Source organism: Chelmon rostratus, chromosome 13 (genome assembly GCF_017976325.1).
Source record: "Chelmon rostratus isolate fCheRos1 chromosome 13, fCheRos1.pri, whole genome shotgun sequence".
NCBI lineage: Eukaryota > Metazoa > Chordata > Actinopteri > Chaetodontiformes > Chaetodontidae > Chelmon > Chelmon rostratus.
In genome coordinates, this window is record NC_055670.1 from 23,413,306 (window position 1) to 23,430,452 (window position 17,147).

The window sequence follows — 17,147 nt, forward strand, 5'->3', positions numbered from 1 at the left end:
TTCGGATGGACAGATGGAAATCAAGAGAAATCCATGTTTTGGTCAAACTACGCTGTTTAAAGTTCCTCTGATCAACACAGGTGAGCTGTCTCACCTTTAACTGGCGGCGACCAGCACTGCCTGCTGCTGCTGAAGTGTATGACATCATCCTACAGGTGCTTCTGTTATTTTGTCCACCTCATTTCTTTCAATGACGGCAGGCTGAATAACAAACACCGGCAGCATTAACACAGTACAGTTCAACAGCAGCACAACATCATCGGACAGGTGAATCAGTAAAAGCTGAACATCAGAACCTTCATGAGGGCAGATTCACTGCAGCCGATTTAACAAACTGGACCAAATCAACTGGAAACTGAGTGTCTGTGCCCCTTTGCTTCCTTCTACAGACACTCTGCTTTGTGTGGGTGCATAAAAATAAAAAATGTAAAGTTGAAGATAACTGATTTGATCAGTGGTTGTTTTGTTGGTCATCTAGGGGGAGGGGCTTAACTTTTATTAAGCTCTAGCCTTAAGACATGGGAGAGTCAGTGTGAGGGTGGCTGTAAACTGACAACCAGGCGACAACAAAACAGTTTTGTTTTTGTAAATTCAACCCTGATTCTAGAACAGCTGGATGCTGCAGTAAAACATCAGCAAAACTCAGCATAAATATCTGCTGCATCAGATTCTGAATCTGATGCAGCAACACGTTTCAAACACATTGTGACAGGAGCAACTAAAGACTGGGAAAGATGTGGACCGCTCCAAAAACACCTGTTTGGATCATTCCACAGGTAAACAGGTTGATTGGTAACAGGTGATAGTATCATGATTGAAAGGCTCAGTGGTTCACAGTGAGGATGGAGCGAGGGTCAACACTCTGTGAACATGTGATTGGATAAAGGAGATAAATACCTGGACTCAGGAACACGTCGTCAAACTGCAATCAGTAAAGAGTTAATAACTGCATTCTGTTTCACAGCGTCCCAACTCTTCCTGAATCAGGGTTGTAAAAGCACCTCCTGCATCTTGTTATCTTCTACCAGTTGATTTTTGTTACAACAAACAAGACAAACAACTACAACAGTGCTTTGAAAACAGTATCTCCACTGCTGAGCTGATCTCACACTCTCAAAGTCATTTTATTTGACTTCATCTGCTTATATTCATTTAACATAACCTAATTAGCACCTGTAAGCTACTTATGTTAACTTATTAAAGCAACATGACAGTAAAACAGATCTGTGAAGGCGTTATTAATGAAGACCGCTGCACAGACGCACTCTAATCCTCTCAGGCACATTCAGTAGGATTGAGAGTGGCCTGTCAGCCAATCACAGCACTGGAGACGAGGTGAAGGGAACATACAACATATTTAAATCAGTGCTGACAGCATTTCCTGGCTGGTGCCAACGCGTTGACACATGAGGATCCGCATGTGTAAAAATAGAAAGTGAAGCGTTTGTCACACCACAGCACATCAGTGCCATGCGTGAACCCGTCACTCACCATCTCTTCTTTTTTAGTCGTTGTTCCAACATCTTCCTCTCCTCGTTTCACAGTGACAGCCGGAGAAAAGGCACGCTGCACATTTTCAACAAACCTCCATCTTCCTCAGCATCATCCTCTCTTCATGCTCTTCTCAACAAATGCGCAGCCTTCAGACGCACATGTCTACAATGCCCTCGTCCGGGATCAGAGGTTGAGTCTTGAGGCTCGGAACCATGTCCCGCATCTTCACCTGCTCCGAGTCGAGGGTGCTCTGCCAGGGGGCCTCGGGCCCCGCGGAGGACTGACTGCTGTTGGGCTGCCGTGGACCAGAGCTGCCCCCTGTGGAGTAAACTCCTGAGTCTCCGCTGCCGCTGCTGTCCTGACGGCTGTGCCTGCCACTGCAAACATTAAGAGGAAGGTACATTCACTACCTGACATCTCACACGTTATTCAACAAATCACTCCTCAACCATTGAAAGCCACATATTTACAAAAAGCCTTGAAAATGTAATAATTTCTTATTAAACGCAGTCTGAACAGGGACACAGGAGCTGATGCATCAGAGAATAAATCCACCTGCTGTCTGGCTCCAGGCCTGACGGGGGCGCCGGCAGGGCCTCGGGGGGAGGGTTGTGGACTTCCAGGACCGGCACTGGACAGATGGTCACCTTATTACACAAGAGCTCTGATTCTGAATCCGGAGTGAGGAGGTGAGGAATGTCAGACGCAGGAGAGTCACAGAGATACTGGAGGGAGGACCAGAGCGAGGAAGAGGAGGAGGAGAGAGGTTGAGAAGACGTTCCAGTGGAATTTCATTTATGAACTTTAGTAAGATCATTTCAAAAAATCTAACACTGAAATGCAACTGATTTGATCTCTTAAACACAGCAGTGTGGCCAGTTTATACATATAGCTGCTCCATCTGAGGGTTAGCTGTATGTTCTTTGACCAACAATAAAAATAAATAAGAATTCACCTTTAAATATCACACACATGAACATGAACTACATTTGCCAAAGCTGTTCTGAGGCAGGCGGAGTGCGGCGTGCTGCGGCTTCATACCTCCTTGAAGTGTAGAGGCAGCTGGTTGGAGGGGTAAAATGTCGCCTTGACGGTCTTGTAGATCCGATAGGAGAAGAAGAGCGCGAGCAGCACGATGGTGAAGCAGACCACCAGAGAGCCCAAGAAGTACAAAAAGATCAGCCACCACGGAGTAGCACCTGTTTAACACACACACACACACACACACACACACACACACACACACACACACACACACACACACACACACACACACACACACACACACAGGAGAGCACATTTAAGCAGGTTAGCATGTCGTATCTGTTATCACATAAACACTCTGGTCCAAAGCAGGCTTTCTTACAGCCACACACTCGCCCTCTTTCAACTGACTGTGCAGGAAAAAGACAGAGACCACCGACCACCTGTTGGTTTATCACTTCACCCTTCACCTCTATGAGCCGTGACTGTTCAGGGTCCCGCATGTAGTCTATCATATCTCTCAACCAGGATCTGAATCCCCTGATCTGACTCAGTGACCATCTTGGAAGACAATAATAATGTGTCTTCTGAGCTTTGGGGGACATTGTCTAATACCAATATGCATCATGTGTATGTAAAATTATATAAAATAATCAAACTGACCCTGACATATATGTGCTTAACAAAAACTTCAATTAGCAGTTTTTAAATTACAGCTTGTTTGACTTGTGGAAATTTGATAATAAGATCAAATCAACACAATATGATCACCATGAGTCCACACGTTATGACTCGGCACAGACTCTGACCGCCACCGCAGGAGATGTTCCCGGAGGGCTGCAACATGCACACTCTTTCTAGTCAAATGTGCGGGTGTGAACTGTGTTACCTTCGGTCTGCATGCACTGGGGTGGGGTGAAGCTGCTGCTCTTGTTGTAGAAGTCACAGCGAGACTGGACTCTCACGCAGTACCACGTCCAGGCCTTCATGTTTGGCAGAGTCACCAGGTTGGCACTGCTGCTCAGCATCTGGGCTCCCGAGGCCTGAAGGACACGTGGGGGGGTGGGGGGTGAGAGCTTTAGGGAGGTGTCTTCATTTCACGTATTTCTGAGACGTCTGTCGGGATGTGATGGAAGTTAAACACGAAGGAATCCTCTCGCCACTGACGTCATTCAATCACATCTTTATCTCTCATCATTCATGAATATTTCATAATGAAGTTGTTGCACAATTGATGCATTGTACTAAATCAGCCACTTCTATACATTCAACATTAACATTCTGTATTTCTCTACCTGGAAAACAATACATTGGAAAGGGTATAATAACTGTCCCATCGCACCACAAACTCAACTCATGTCTTCTCAGATGTCATGTTGTAACTGTGGTGCATTAGCATGACCACAAATCGTATTCCGACAGATGGTCTCTGCTGAGTTGAAGGCTTTGAAGCACATCAACAACAGATCAGGACGTATTTTAAACACGATTAAATGCACCGAGAGTGTGTGAACTAACCCCTCATTCAAATATCTGTGCGCCTGTAAAGTCAGTGACAGCCTGCGAGGAGCTTCAATCAAACACGGCGTGCATGAAAGGTCTGCAGTCAAGGACACAACCGGCTGCCTGCAGGTGTAAATATTTACAGTCCAAGGTTTTCATCTGTTTTTCAACCGATACTCTGAGAGCGTCTGAGCCTTTTTCAATGTTCAGGCAGCACCTCATCAAATATTGGCTTTTTTTCTGAAAGTACTAGTTTTATAAAAATGTTATGCATTATATTTGTTTGACTGTATATATATAGTTTTTGTAACATTCAACAAAGATTTTGCATGCCCGTGTGAGCCAAAGACAAATTTCAATTGCTCTGATGGACTGATCGGCTCCTACCTCTGCAGCACCAGTCAACTGTCAGCGGAGCAGAGGCACAAGTCAGCTCCGATCAGCTGACAATCTGTGATGAACTATTTCTATTTTCCAGTTTTAAATCACACTTTTCCACAGATCAGTGTTTAGATCTGAAGATTTGTTAGTAGTTATCTTTATAAAATGCCCAGTAGATTGTGTAGAGCAGCTAACATTTAGAATATTTCAAGTATTAATCTCTCTGCAACACAAATCTTAAAAGCGTGTGATGATGTTGGTTTTCGAAGCTGTTCATAACTACTGTTTTTTTTTTAATCTTTTATATGTGTTATGTCCGTCACCCGAGTCCTGCGTTACACTCGTCAGCTCTGCGTCAGCTCTGCGTTCATTTAGGACGTCCTGCAGTAACCTGCACCGTCCTGCTTGATGCTTTGTACAAAACCAGCAGACAGGAATTCGCGAAACCAGACAGGAATTCACGTGATTCAGCCGCCTTGCAGCACAAACAGGAAACACCTCTGCTCTACTCACGGCACAAGTCAAAACCAATAAAACAACACTCGGCTGAACATACGTAACAGAAAGGCAGAAGCCAGGCGCTCTGCTAACAGGGCTGCTAGTGAGTGTATGACTGGACCGTGTGGCTGCTGCCGTCTCAGGGGTGTCGCCAGGTGTCTGTAGAGAAAATGGGAAGTGTGCACGGGAGAAACTGTTGGGGATTTCCTCCTGCTGTAACATGTCTGTGAGGGTGCGTCTCACCATTTTTGCATATGTAGAAGAGGTATCGCTTAACAAACGGCTTCTAACACGAACAGCAAGAGGGGGATTTATGTTGAAGAGCTGCTATAAAATGTTAGCTCACGTTCATCATTCTTGGTTCAAAGCAGCATCGTACCTGTGGGCCCGGTCTTCGTCAGGGGGAGGAGTTTCCTACCTGTGTGTGTGTCGAGCCTTCCCAGTAGACGATCTGGTAGTACAGATTGGAAAGTTGTTCCCTCATGGAGCTGTTGGTGCTGGTCACAGGGTCGGTGATGAAGACGTCCAGGACACTTCCAGCGGGACGAAGATCCACTTTGCTTGGAGGACCCACAGCAGCTAGCATGAGCAGGAGAGACAAAAGAGATGAGAGCCAGGAAAGAGATGAAGGGTTGATTTGGAGCCGATCTGCTGCTTGTTTCCTCACTTTTTTTTTTTTTAAATCAAGGATAATTATGAATGTAGACTATCAAAGGCTTAAGCTAAAACTGGTGATGAGTAAAAACCTCGACAGTTATTACTGAGCGGGACTCTATACTTTGTTAAATGTTCTTGTTGTTAAACAGTGTTCTATGTGTGTTAGTGGCGTTATGAAGACTGCATTTAACCAGTGACAATTACTGTTCTTTTCTTCTATGTCCTGGACTGAACCTATTATATGAAATATCTTTTAACATTCGTTCAAACGCATCACAGTTGGATCGCTCTTAAACGTTTTCACAGGAGGCACCCTCCAGTGCTCGCAGCACCTCGACAGTCTGATCATTTCTTCAACCTCAAACACGCTTTTTTTTGTCTGTGCGGTATTTCGGTGCCTTCAGCAGCACAAACTATGCACAGGTGGGAGGTTCATTCAAATTAAACAGCTCTAGAGGAAAATGGGCCTCAGAAGGTGAATAGATGTCTCATAACCACATCAGTATCTGGTGGAACAACACTCTGCTGCCAATTCAGTGACTTTGTCGTCAATAGACGACTAAATACTACTGAAAATGTTACAAAATAATAAACAGAACCCTGTGATAGCAGATGCATTTAATTGGGATAAAAAAAGGTTGGGGATTCTAGCAAACATTGATCTGCGAACTAAAGCGTGATTCTTGCAATATATGTTGTCCACAGCTGCTTAATAACTATAACCTTTTATCTGGTCTCAGTGTGTCACTGTGGGTGGCTGCATCGAGCACATTGAGAAATCAATCCAAGTTAGTCTGCAGCATCAAGCTGTGAGCAGCGTCAGGTTTCATCTGGATACGTCTGCCTGCGTGACTTTCTTCAGGTTCAACCATGTAGGAGATGTTTACTTCTGCTTTAGATGTGCTTTTTGGTATTTCAGAGCTGCACTACTCAACACACGCACGCACACACACACACACACACACACACACTCACAAAGGTGAACTATTTCCTGCCAGTGCTGCTCACAGCTCTGTGTCACCACACTGTGATTGCACGCTCTGTTCAGCTAATTTTCTATCCCGTCTTGTTTTCGATGGTTTGTGGTGCACCGTCTGAGATCACATGCCGCCTCTGGTTTCTGTGCGAAACGTCTTTCCTGTAATCTTTGAGTACCTGCCTGAACATTTACGGGTGCTCATTCTCTCCCACCGCTCGTCTTCATCTCTCACCATCTTTATCGGGGCAGAATTCCTTCTGCACCCAGTCGGAGTGATTCCCGTTCAAGTTGGCTCGCACGCGGAGCATGTAGATGCCCAGGTAGTGTAGGCTGAACTTTGTAAAGTCACATGACCTGTATGAGGTCTCCTCGCACGCCATGTACCAGTTCGGGCCCCTCTTTGACTTCAGCTTGTACTTCCTGGGTAAAGAGGGACAAAGAAAATGTAAAGCACTGATCATAATAACTGAAAACACTGATGGTCTTTAATTTAAAACAACAGAAGGACATAAATTCTGTGAATCTGAAATTTGTATTGAATCATAGACAACAGCTTTTGTTCATTTTTTGGTACCTTTTCAGTCTGGAACATTGCACAAGAAAAAGACATCTCAATAGTGCATCACATCCGAACAAGTTTTGAAATTGCATATTCCAATCAAAGTGAAATGTAATCCAACTGCAGTTTGCCAGGACTTCATTTCATTCCGCTCAACTCGCCCAGTATGAGAAACTGCGGGCAGGGAGCCAGCTTCGTGTCCTTTTGCCAGTAAAGACTTGTGTTTTAAAGCCGCTTCCTGAAGTTGGTTTTGAATTCCATTTTCACTTCTGGCAAACTCCATCACAGCTGCCCTGGAGGACAGCCGGGACTCTCAGTGCATTAGCTCACACCACCAGAACTCAGATGCTGACCAAAGAAACAGGTGTTTCCTTTCTCACTGGGATACAGGCTGTAGGTGTAGTACACCAGTATTTGTGTTGGGAGAGAGGATTTGCTTTGTTTTTTTATCTGTTTATTATCATGTATTGAGGCGTTTTAGAGGAAGGTGGGTGGAGTAACAAAAGGGTTGTATCATCATGACTGACAGCAGGAAGTCTGTCTTTCGTCTTGTTTGCTGTGGTGGCCCACCACGGCACCGCAAAACATGAAAACCCTGCAGAGTGCACCCATTGTCGCGGTGATGTACCGAAGGGGCTTATGGAGTCACGAGCATTTAAGTACTCTGACGTGTGTGTGGCAGCTTTACAAGGCGCTCTGTGTGAGGACGGTGCAGGGAAAAGCTTCAAATGTTATGAAATCTTACATTCTCACTCTAGAAGTTAAGACAATTGCTCATGTGGGAAACACGAACGTCTGTACCAGATTTCATTCCATCCAACAGGTGTTGAAACGTTTCACTCTGGACTGACGTGGGGGGCCGGCCCTCCTCTGTTTGTTTTGCAACTTCTCATCTTGCTCAAAATAATCTCCAAGTTTATCCAGACTGAAGATGCAGGAGAATATGTTTAACTAGAGATTTAAGGCTAGATCACTTAAGCCCAGATTCAATGCTGAGCTTGTCACAACAGACACGCCGGTTTCCTCCCTCGTCTGTGACGTACGTATGTGTGAATGAGACTTACGAGACATATTGTGCGGTGAAGGTCACATTGTGACTCTCTGCGGCGCTCTGGTCCCAGTCCCAGCTCAGTGTGTAATTGGTGTTTAAGGTCACCATGGTCACCCTCTGTGGTGCGGCCAGCTCTGCTCCCACTGAAATACAACAAGGGGAAACCCACGTGACAACACAGTCTATACTAACAGCTGCACGCGTTACAACAGCTTTTCATAATCACATGCAATAAATAGCATTTTCAAGGATTAGCAACAGTAATATTAGGCTGCTCATTGATTCATCTGCTATTATTATTAAACCCAAATGTACTCAATTATTGTACATGTATGTATATATCATGTTTGTTTAATCAATTAATTCATTTGGCTTTACATTCATATAACAAGTGTATCTTTTTTTATTTATTTACTTGGCATTTGAGTTTTACTACATTTAAGAGAGGGTTGTCATGATGAAATGAACACTTCCAAGACCATCATTAATAGCCAAATAAGTAAACCAGTGACATTATTTAAAATTATTTGATATGAATTAACAATTTAAAAATCTATTGACAGAGAAAAGCATTAGCATGTGCACACGTTAATACATTAAAGGAAAAAGCTGGCATTCATCCATACTTTTCTTCTTGTCAACGTATCCCATAAAAAGATCTGACTTTCCTACACTCGGCTGGTTCTTTCTGAAGACACAAACCTCTAAAAACATCTCACAAATCATTTCATTTTTACAAAAGCCTCAACAATTTAAGATAAGACTTTAATAATCCCAAGCCCGGGAAATTCAGGTGTTAGAGAAAGCAGGCAATAACAGTAGGAAATCGAGAAATACAAAATACAAATTAAAATCTGACTATATTACAAAGGACTATAAAAAAGAAAATGTAAAAAATATAAATTGGCACAAAGAACTCCAAGAAATATTGCCATAAAAATATACTGCCAAAAATTCTAGAGAATTTCAGTGTTTTTTCCGTGTTCAGTGAGTACAGCATTTATACTGTTGCAAAGTAATAAATATATATGTGTCACAGTAGAATACCAGTATGTATTATAATTCGATGTATGAAAAATCACACATCAGTTAAAACAGTCTGAATATGGACCACGTGCTACATTCAGCAGTGCTGGAGCTGAAAACAGCTGTTGGAATGAAGGACCTGCGGTTTCTTCCTACAGAGTGGATGCAGCAGTCCGTTTGAAGGCACACTACCGCAGGTCCTTCGTACCAACAGATGTCAGAGTGTTCAGCTCCAGCACTGCTGAATGTAGCACTGGGTCCAAAACAAATGTGGAACAACAACGGAGCTGTATGGCTCTGATGAAAAAGATATTTCACTTGTTAGTGGGGTTCACTCATTGTTGACTTCAGTCTGCACATCGCACAGTAAGAAGAAGTAGTGTGTCACCAGATGGATCCTTTAGCGAGTGTGAAACTTCGTAACAAGAACTGCTGCAAAGCTGGAAGTGAGAGTGTGAAAATTCATCTGTGAGCATGAGAAAAAAACAGCAGCCATCCTAAACTGTGTTTTAGCATTAATGAGCAGTTCACGACACTGCAGCTGTAAACAGATAAAAGGGCATTTTTACCTGAACTGGTAAGAGTATTACTGTAGTATAGTTTTTATTTTGTTGAAGACATATTTTATATTATTATAATCACTGTAACTGTGTTTTTGTCTATAGAAAATCACCATCTGTTTATATAGCAGCCTCTACTTATGGGTGCCCGCAGGTGGAATAGTGAACAAATACATCAATAAATACTTATATTTGCTTACAACTACATTATACTGCTATAAATCATTTATTACATGTTTGTGACTTTTCCTTACAGTTTCAAAGTTATTGAATTATAACTGGTGTGTCTGTACTGCGTCTTGTAAACTAAATTAAGTTACATATTGATCTCTTGGGTGTTACTGTGGTTTTTTGTTTGCTTTTCAGAGAACCATCTGGAAACAACTCAACATGTGAAGCCAAACCTTTGATGCTCAGTATCTAGTGAGTGCAGTCATTACCCAAAAGAAGCAGAAAAACACAAAATACAAAAAATAATTACAATAATATTAATAATAGCAATAGGGAAACCAAAGGCGGAACAAAATAGAGTGGAAAGGGTGATGACTGTCTTGTGTAATATTTGCTGAGAGTTAAACAAAGAAGAAACACACTGGAAATTCTACATAAATCTGTGGCTCAACAATGTGACCTCAAGAAAGAGGAACAACTCAAAGACAAAAACATCAGTGGAAACTAATTTTGGCTCTTCAGAGGTTAGGACACCTGTGCAGAGGAATAAATGTCAGATTTAACAACACCTGCTAGTTCACAAAAGGGGAAAACTGTGTAAAAAATACAGATGATAGATGTCTGGTTCTCCTGCATGACCAGCAGTACTAAGTGCACAAAAACAGGAAATATTGGAGGGAGATATACAAGGAGTTTTGGGTGGCTCTGCTCAGTGCTTCCTGTGTGTGTGTGTGTGTGTGTGTGTGTGTGTTAACTTGCAGAACATTTTCCACAATGACTCCTCTTATTCCTTTTTTTTTGCACAATTCCCTTTTTCTGTCCATCTCACACCAACTTTGCAGCCGCACAGAAATCATCATCACACATTTCTTCAACTACATCAAACCCAGATGGGTACGTTCTCATGCCTTACATGACTCAGAAACTGTCCACAAAAGCTGCAGCAAACTATGAATAACCAGCCCAAAATATGTTTGCTGTCAACAGCTGTGAAGGCAACAATACCTCAAAAACAAAGCAAAACTGAACTGTTTCAGTGATTGTATGAAAGTTGTCTTTATGCTGCCATCTAAACCTTTCACCTCCTACAGTTTGTTAAACACTGTTAGTTAATTTGAGATGTTTTAATAACTACAGCAGCAGTCAAAAGTTTGGGCACACCTTCTTATGCAATGGTTAGGGTTACGTTATTTGTATTATTTTCTACACTGTAGATAATTGATCCCCAACCCGTGGGCCGCGGCCCACTAGTTGGCCGTGGGTCATTTGGTACTGGGCCACACAGAAAGAAAAAATAATTTCCATTATTTTATTTTTTTCACATAATTTGTTTGTGGTCCTCTTGACATGATTAAAAAGTGGATTTACGTTCATTATTATTGTTATTATTATTATTAAAGAGAAAATACCACAGTTTTTAATGCCGATCTTATCATTTTATTTTGTTTTTATCTGCCGTGAAAATAGACTGGGCCGTGAAAATATTGTCAGACATTAAACTGGGCCATGGTACAGAAAAGGCTGGGGACCACTGCTGTAAATGACAGTCATGACACCGTCATCTAAACAATCTATTTTAAAAAGTTTACTGCATATGTGTTTTTGATGTCTTTAGCATTAAGCTACAAGGTAGAAAACAACCAAAAGAAGGGAAAACCATTGGTTGAGAAGGTTTGTTCAAACTTTTGACTGGTGCTATAGATGATTTAAAAGTCTAACTTTTTAAACCTTGAAAAAACATTCAGCCCCAATACAAAGCAGCAACATGTGCAATGTCGCACTAATTGAATGCGATAAATACATTCTTCACAGTCTATATGAATCTGACTGAATGTTCCACCTCCACTGATCTGCCCTCAACAGCACCAGAACATCCTCCAACACTCTGTGGAGATAAAAAGTCTCCGATGGCCCTGCAGGTCCAGATTCTGTGAGACTCACGGTGTCAAGGTGAGGCTCACCATTGTGATCGAGACTGAATTAGTGATTCACCCAGTGAAACATGAGCCAGGTCAAAGCGAAAGAGAAACAATGACTCTGCAGAGGATAAATCAAGTGACGAGGGGTAAGAAGCTGCTTTGTTTTACATATGAAATGGATATATGTCACACACAGCCTGTCAACACTTTGGAAATTCCACGGTTTGTTCCTACATTTAAGATGTCACGAGATGTTTCGGACTCTTTTTCATGTGTCACAACTTTATTTCCTCAGAGGTAGTGGAATGCCAACACACGCCTTCAGAAACTCCTCCAGGCTAACATGTTAATGGCTGACTAACTCTAAAATATTCACTATAAACAAACTTGACTCTCTTAGGCTAACAACAAGACAAACCCATAATGCAACACGCCCTGTAGATGTTGATATTAGTGGTATTTCGTTCATAAAGAAAATCTTATGCTGAACTTGAAGTTTCCTGAAAAAAAAAAGCACCTTACATTTGGTCCAACACAGGAGATTAAACTGAGCCTTTGTTAAACAACTTAGTCTAATCTCAGTAAATGCACCGGTGGCACTTAAATGCACATGACAATAGGTTTGTTAGAACCTAAAAACATGTGGGTACATACTGCCACCATAATGTTTGCGAAACAAATTATCTTTAAACATATCGTGAGGGAACAATGACAGCAGCATATTGTTCAGCCTATTCAGAACTGGTAAACTGCTCACTGCAGCCAACTCCCAACTGACCCTCTTCAAAACACACAAACACAGATTATATCTATCCTGCTTGTTTTTGCTTCAGGGTCAGCGAGAGCTTGGCCACAGATCAAAACTCAATACATGAAAAAGAGCAAGAGCCTTGGGTGAGTCATGAATGTCTTACAGTGTAATGCACAGAGGAAGTGGACCAAGCGCCGAAACTCGCCCTTTATTTTTCAGGTCACCATCTCTCCTTAATAAGTCAGGCAGGGTAGCAATCAGACATACTTCTTACCTGATAATCTTTACACTACAGTACGCTGAACAGCCCTGAGCATTTGCATACACTGGGAACAGACTTGAGTAACAAAACATCACACTCAAACCACAAAAAAATGTAAGGGCCCTATGAAAGTACCGTTTTGACTGGCAGAAATGAGGAAACTCACGGGCTGGGCTGAAGCTATTATTAGTCGATCACAGTGGCTGCTGCAGGCATAAATTCACTAGCACAGGGTTTCTTGGAAGTATAGCCCTGTCAGATGACTGCCGGTTAGCTACAGCTGGATGTTTTTAACCAGAATTCCCAAATCTATCTTGGCGCAGGCTCTGACAGATAAACACTGTTTCCCCGTTGTTGTCTATTTGCACACGTCAACCTGAGACATATACACATGATTGTATCTGAGATGAACCGACACCTGACTTTAGCAAATAACTGTTGTCAAACAGTCCTTCAAATAGCACCTTTAAAACCACAGATTAATTTATTTACCACCTTTCAATTGCACATTCATTGTGTACATAGTGCGACACTGTGGTTGCATCTACTCAGTGGTCTGCGGGGGCTGTGGAAGCTCTGAGAGGGACAGGAAAAGATTGAACTGGTCAGGGGAGCTGGCTCTTTCCTGGACTGCCCTCTGGACAACATTGAGGACGTAGGCGGGAGAAGGGTGTTAGCCAAGCTGACATCTAGCTCCTTCAGCGACCGACTGCTGCATCCACTGAGTAAGAAGGAACAGTGCCACGGGTCCTTCATTCCAGCAGCTGTCAGATTATTCAACTCTAGCATTGTATGATTTAGCAGTGTGTCTACACACATACTGTTTTTGCACTACTGTAGCTTAAGATCCTGCTATCACATACATGCAATACTTTGTACAATATTACATTTTTATTTTCTTTAAGTACAAAACCTATGCATATATATATTTTTTTATTTTATATATTTATTCACTGAGCAATAGCACAAACACTGTACCCACCATTTTCTATTTATATATTCATATATATTTTTTTAATCTATTATTTTGTCTTTTTGTATGAAATGTCCACATATATAGAAAGTCAACTTTTTTTATCATTATTTTATTCCTATTTCTATTCCTATTGCTATTTCCATTGCTTGCTGCCTGTAACACCCAAACTTCCCCAGCAGGGGTTTAATAAAGTTTGATCTTATTAACATCACACATAGAATTGCATTTTTTAAGTCATGTTTAGAAATAATCCATGTCATGTGACAGGAAGTGTAAACTGAGAATTCCACTGCACAGAGCAGGTGTTTCTCTGCGTGCATCAGACAGGAAACAACCACAACCCTTCACTTGTGTGTTTTATGCGCGACAAGCTTGTTGTCAGCAGCGATGGTATTTAGGTGTGTAAGCAAACATAACCACTAATCCTGAGCTTGTGTGTACTTATGAGTCTGCTTTGTTAAAACCGCAATGAGAACCCAACAACATTGTTTTCTTGAGTTCTGGAATGTTACTAAGTACATTTATGTAAGTGCTGTACAGATTCAAGGTACTTACACTTGACTTGAGTATTTCTGTTTTACGCAACTTTATACTTCTACTCTACTAAATCTCAGAGGCAAATATTTTACTTTTCACTCATTTGTCTGACTTTCCTGTCTAGTGAAAAGCACGTATCTCCAGGTGTGTTGATGCTGAATGTTTGTGATAAACTGAAGGATGAAGTAAAAAAAAAAAAATCTCCTTCTTCAGCTAAATAAATTCTTTAAAAAGACTTGAATGTGGTTGCAAAATGCATCGTTAAAAAACTGAAAACAGTCTGTTTTTCTGACTTTTTGGAGATACATAGTTCACACATGACATCGCGTACAAACACATGATGATCTTATAGAATATGATGCATTTAAAGTAGTTCAAATGAGCTCAACCTGAAACATCTACAGCAGTAAAATCCAACATATATACATTAATACAGCAGTAATATTAATCCACAAACATCAGATATGACAGAAAAACACTGACAGGGAACATTGAGTACTTTCACTTTAGATACTTCGAGTACATTTTGCTAATAATACGCACATATTTTTACTCAAGTAAGGTTTTGAATACAGTTGTTCAGACACAAATGGCATTTTGCAGTTCAAAAATTAAGTTGTCTCACCAGCTGCGAGACAAATGAAGATGTGCTAGCATGTAACAGTTCTAATTACTGTGCGGTTAGCTAACAGTAATAAGAAAAAATATCTGATGCTAGATTCCGTCAGATAACAAGCTAATGAAGGCTAATTAGCTTACATAAGACAAGGCTATCCGCGATACATTTACCTTGACAGTACACCGGTAGATAAGCTAACAGTGAACATTGATGATTTTACAGCTTGTGCCTTCTTAAGATGAATTCGCATCCAGTTAGCTCACACGGCTACATTCAACGGACCAAACATCGAAAACAGAAAGACGAACGTTAGCATGCTAACTTAGCCAGCAAACGGACTTACCAGCGCTGGTTTGGAGGCACCACAAGATAAATACGAGTATAGGAGCAGCGGGCATGGTTGAGGTTGATATTTTTCTAGGTAGTTTTTCACGTGCTGGTCGCCTCATTCCAGGTGCAGCTCGGACGAACTCCGCTCTGCTGTCTGCACCGACACAGCACAGCCAGATGGGGAGTGAGCTACCGCGAGGAATTCCGCTTCCGGTTGCACTTTAAAAATAATGGTCAGGTCCGACTGATATTAAATAACACGAAAACTTTTATTTTACTTATTAGCCTGTAACATGAAATCATATGTGAAGAAAATAAGCAGCAATCAAAGGTAAAGTAAAAAAGAAGAATGTATTGAGACAACTTTTATCAATAGTTTTTCCCATATACACACACGCTATCACATATTCTCTTACATGATATAAGCAGCAAAATGTGGCAAAACTTTCCCTCTCCTTTTCTTATTTCTACTTGCTTTTATCTCCTGTTGCCACTCCTCTCTTGGTGGGGGCATCAAACAAAGGCCAAAAGTGAAGCCCCTATGGTAAAATAATAATGGAATAGAATAATAATAATGATAATGATCAAGTGCCCTGGAGGGTGCCCCTCCAGCGGACAAGATGATGTGTCCCTACAACAATAAATGATAATAATAATAATCGCCATATTTATACAGCACTTTTCAAAACAAAGTTACAAATTGCTTTACATGGCTCAACCAGGATTAAAATATTTCAGGACTGAGGCAAATTAAATCAGACAATTCAAATAACAGAAAACTAAATGGAGTAAAATACCCAGCAATAACGACATGACAGCAATAAGAATAATAAAACTGATAAGACCTGTTAGAAATAAAATGGAGTTGTGGTATTAACAGCCTTAAAAAAAAGTATAGCGGCTACAAAAGGCCGATGAGAGGCTGAGCAGGCTCTTACCTGTGACGCGTAGCTTACGAAAAAATACACATTGAGATCCAGATACGCTTTCCAACTTTCTATTTATTTTAACCAATGATGATAAACAAAAGCGTTCCGAATAACAAAATGAGTCGTGACGGTAAACAGAAAATATCGGAGCCACACTCACCCTCTTTGTCTCAAAAAACCCGCGCTGCCAGTGAACAGGTGAATATATGAATGAAAACCACACCCCTCACCATCACCGGAAACGACCATAATCACAAGAATGTGCACAACCAAAACATAAATAAATGTGCAATCTAATACTCACTTTGGCTCCTACAAAAAGTTTCCAGTGTCTCATGCAGGAGAAGAGTGGATAAATCACTTCCGTAGTTACAAAGTGATATCAGTTTAACACAAAGCAGACAACTTAACAGCTGTCATATAGTCCTCATAAACCGTGTGGTGTTCCCAACCCCACCCACCGTTTCTGTTCTTGATGTGGGCAGCCTTCAAGAATAAGACATCACTATTATTTTGAAAGCACAGCATTAGTTTTTCTGGTCTTGTGTCTGCAGCTTGATGCAGCTTGAGGCAGAGCGTTAAAGACACAGAGTTGCGACAACTCCGCTCAGTGCAGGAGCCGGTTGTTTCTTATGTCGTTAAAGGCAAACCACTGGTTAGACCACCACCGGCCTTCAATGCTGCTGCTGCATGTGTGAAACTGCTCAGCCACTCCATCATCCCCAGCTGCTGCTGAAGAAGAAGCCTGGTAGACTGATGCAATCCTTCTCTCCAGCACTCTGGCTTCAAGCACTGACTGCACAGTCTGAGCTGTAGCGCCTCTTGCAGGTCTGCATCGCGCATGACCGGTGTTGTTGAAGCGTTTAATTCCTGTGGTTGTTTTTAACACAAATGCACTGTAATACAGATATCTCACATGTTTTAGTGCAAGTATTAGCAAATAATTACCACTTGCTGATGC

The 17,147-nt window shown here is 41.6% G+C and overlaps 1 protein-coding gene across 1 annotated transcript; it reads right to left on the reverse strand.

Annotated features, from left to right (window-relative positions):
* Window positions 1-789: 789 nt before the first annotated feature.
* On the reverse strand, window positions 790-15,431 carry il10rb (interleukin 10 receptor, beta). The gene is made up of 8 exons (XM_041951344.1): window positions 15,271-15,431; window positions 8,120-8,249; window positions 6,729-6,916; window positions 5,279-5,439; window positions 3,368-3,521; window positions 2,536-2,693; window positions 2,050-2,219; window positions 790-1,871 (listed from the first exon to the last, which is right to left on the reverse strand). Exons 1-8 carry the CDS (start codon window positions 15,374-15,376, stop codon window positions 1,643-1,645), a joined length of 1,296 nt encoding a protein of 431 aa, XP_041807278.1. The 5' UTR covers window positions 15,377-15,431; the 3' UTR covers window positions 790-1,642.
* Window positions 15,432-17,147: the final 1,716 nt, after the last annotated feature.

Excerpts from the sequence above, each read along its gene's own strand:
- il10rb (XM_041951344.1), bottom strand. The coding sequence starts at position 15,376 with ATGAGGCGACCAGCACGTGAAAAACTACCTAGAAAAATATCAACCTCA. Across the intron at positions 6,917-8,119 it reads TTCACCGCACAATATGTCTC|GAAGTACAAGCTGAAGTCAA; the intron begins GTAAGTCTCATT and ends CTCTTTACCCAG. Across the intron at positions 2,694-3,367 it reads CCAGTGCATGCAGACCGAAG|GTGCTACTCCGTGGTGGCTG; the intron begins GTAACACAGTTC and ends TGTGTTAAACAG.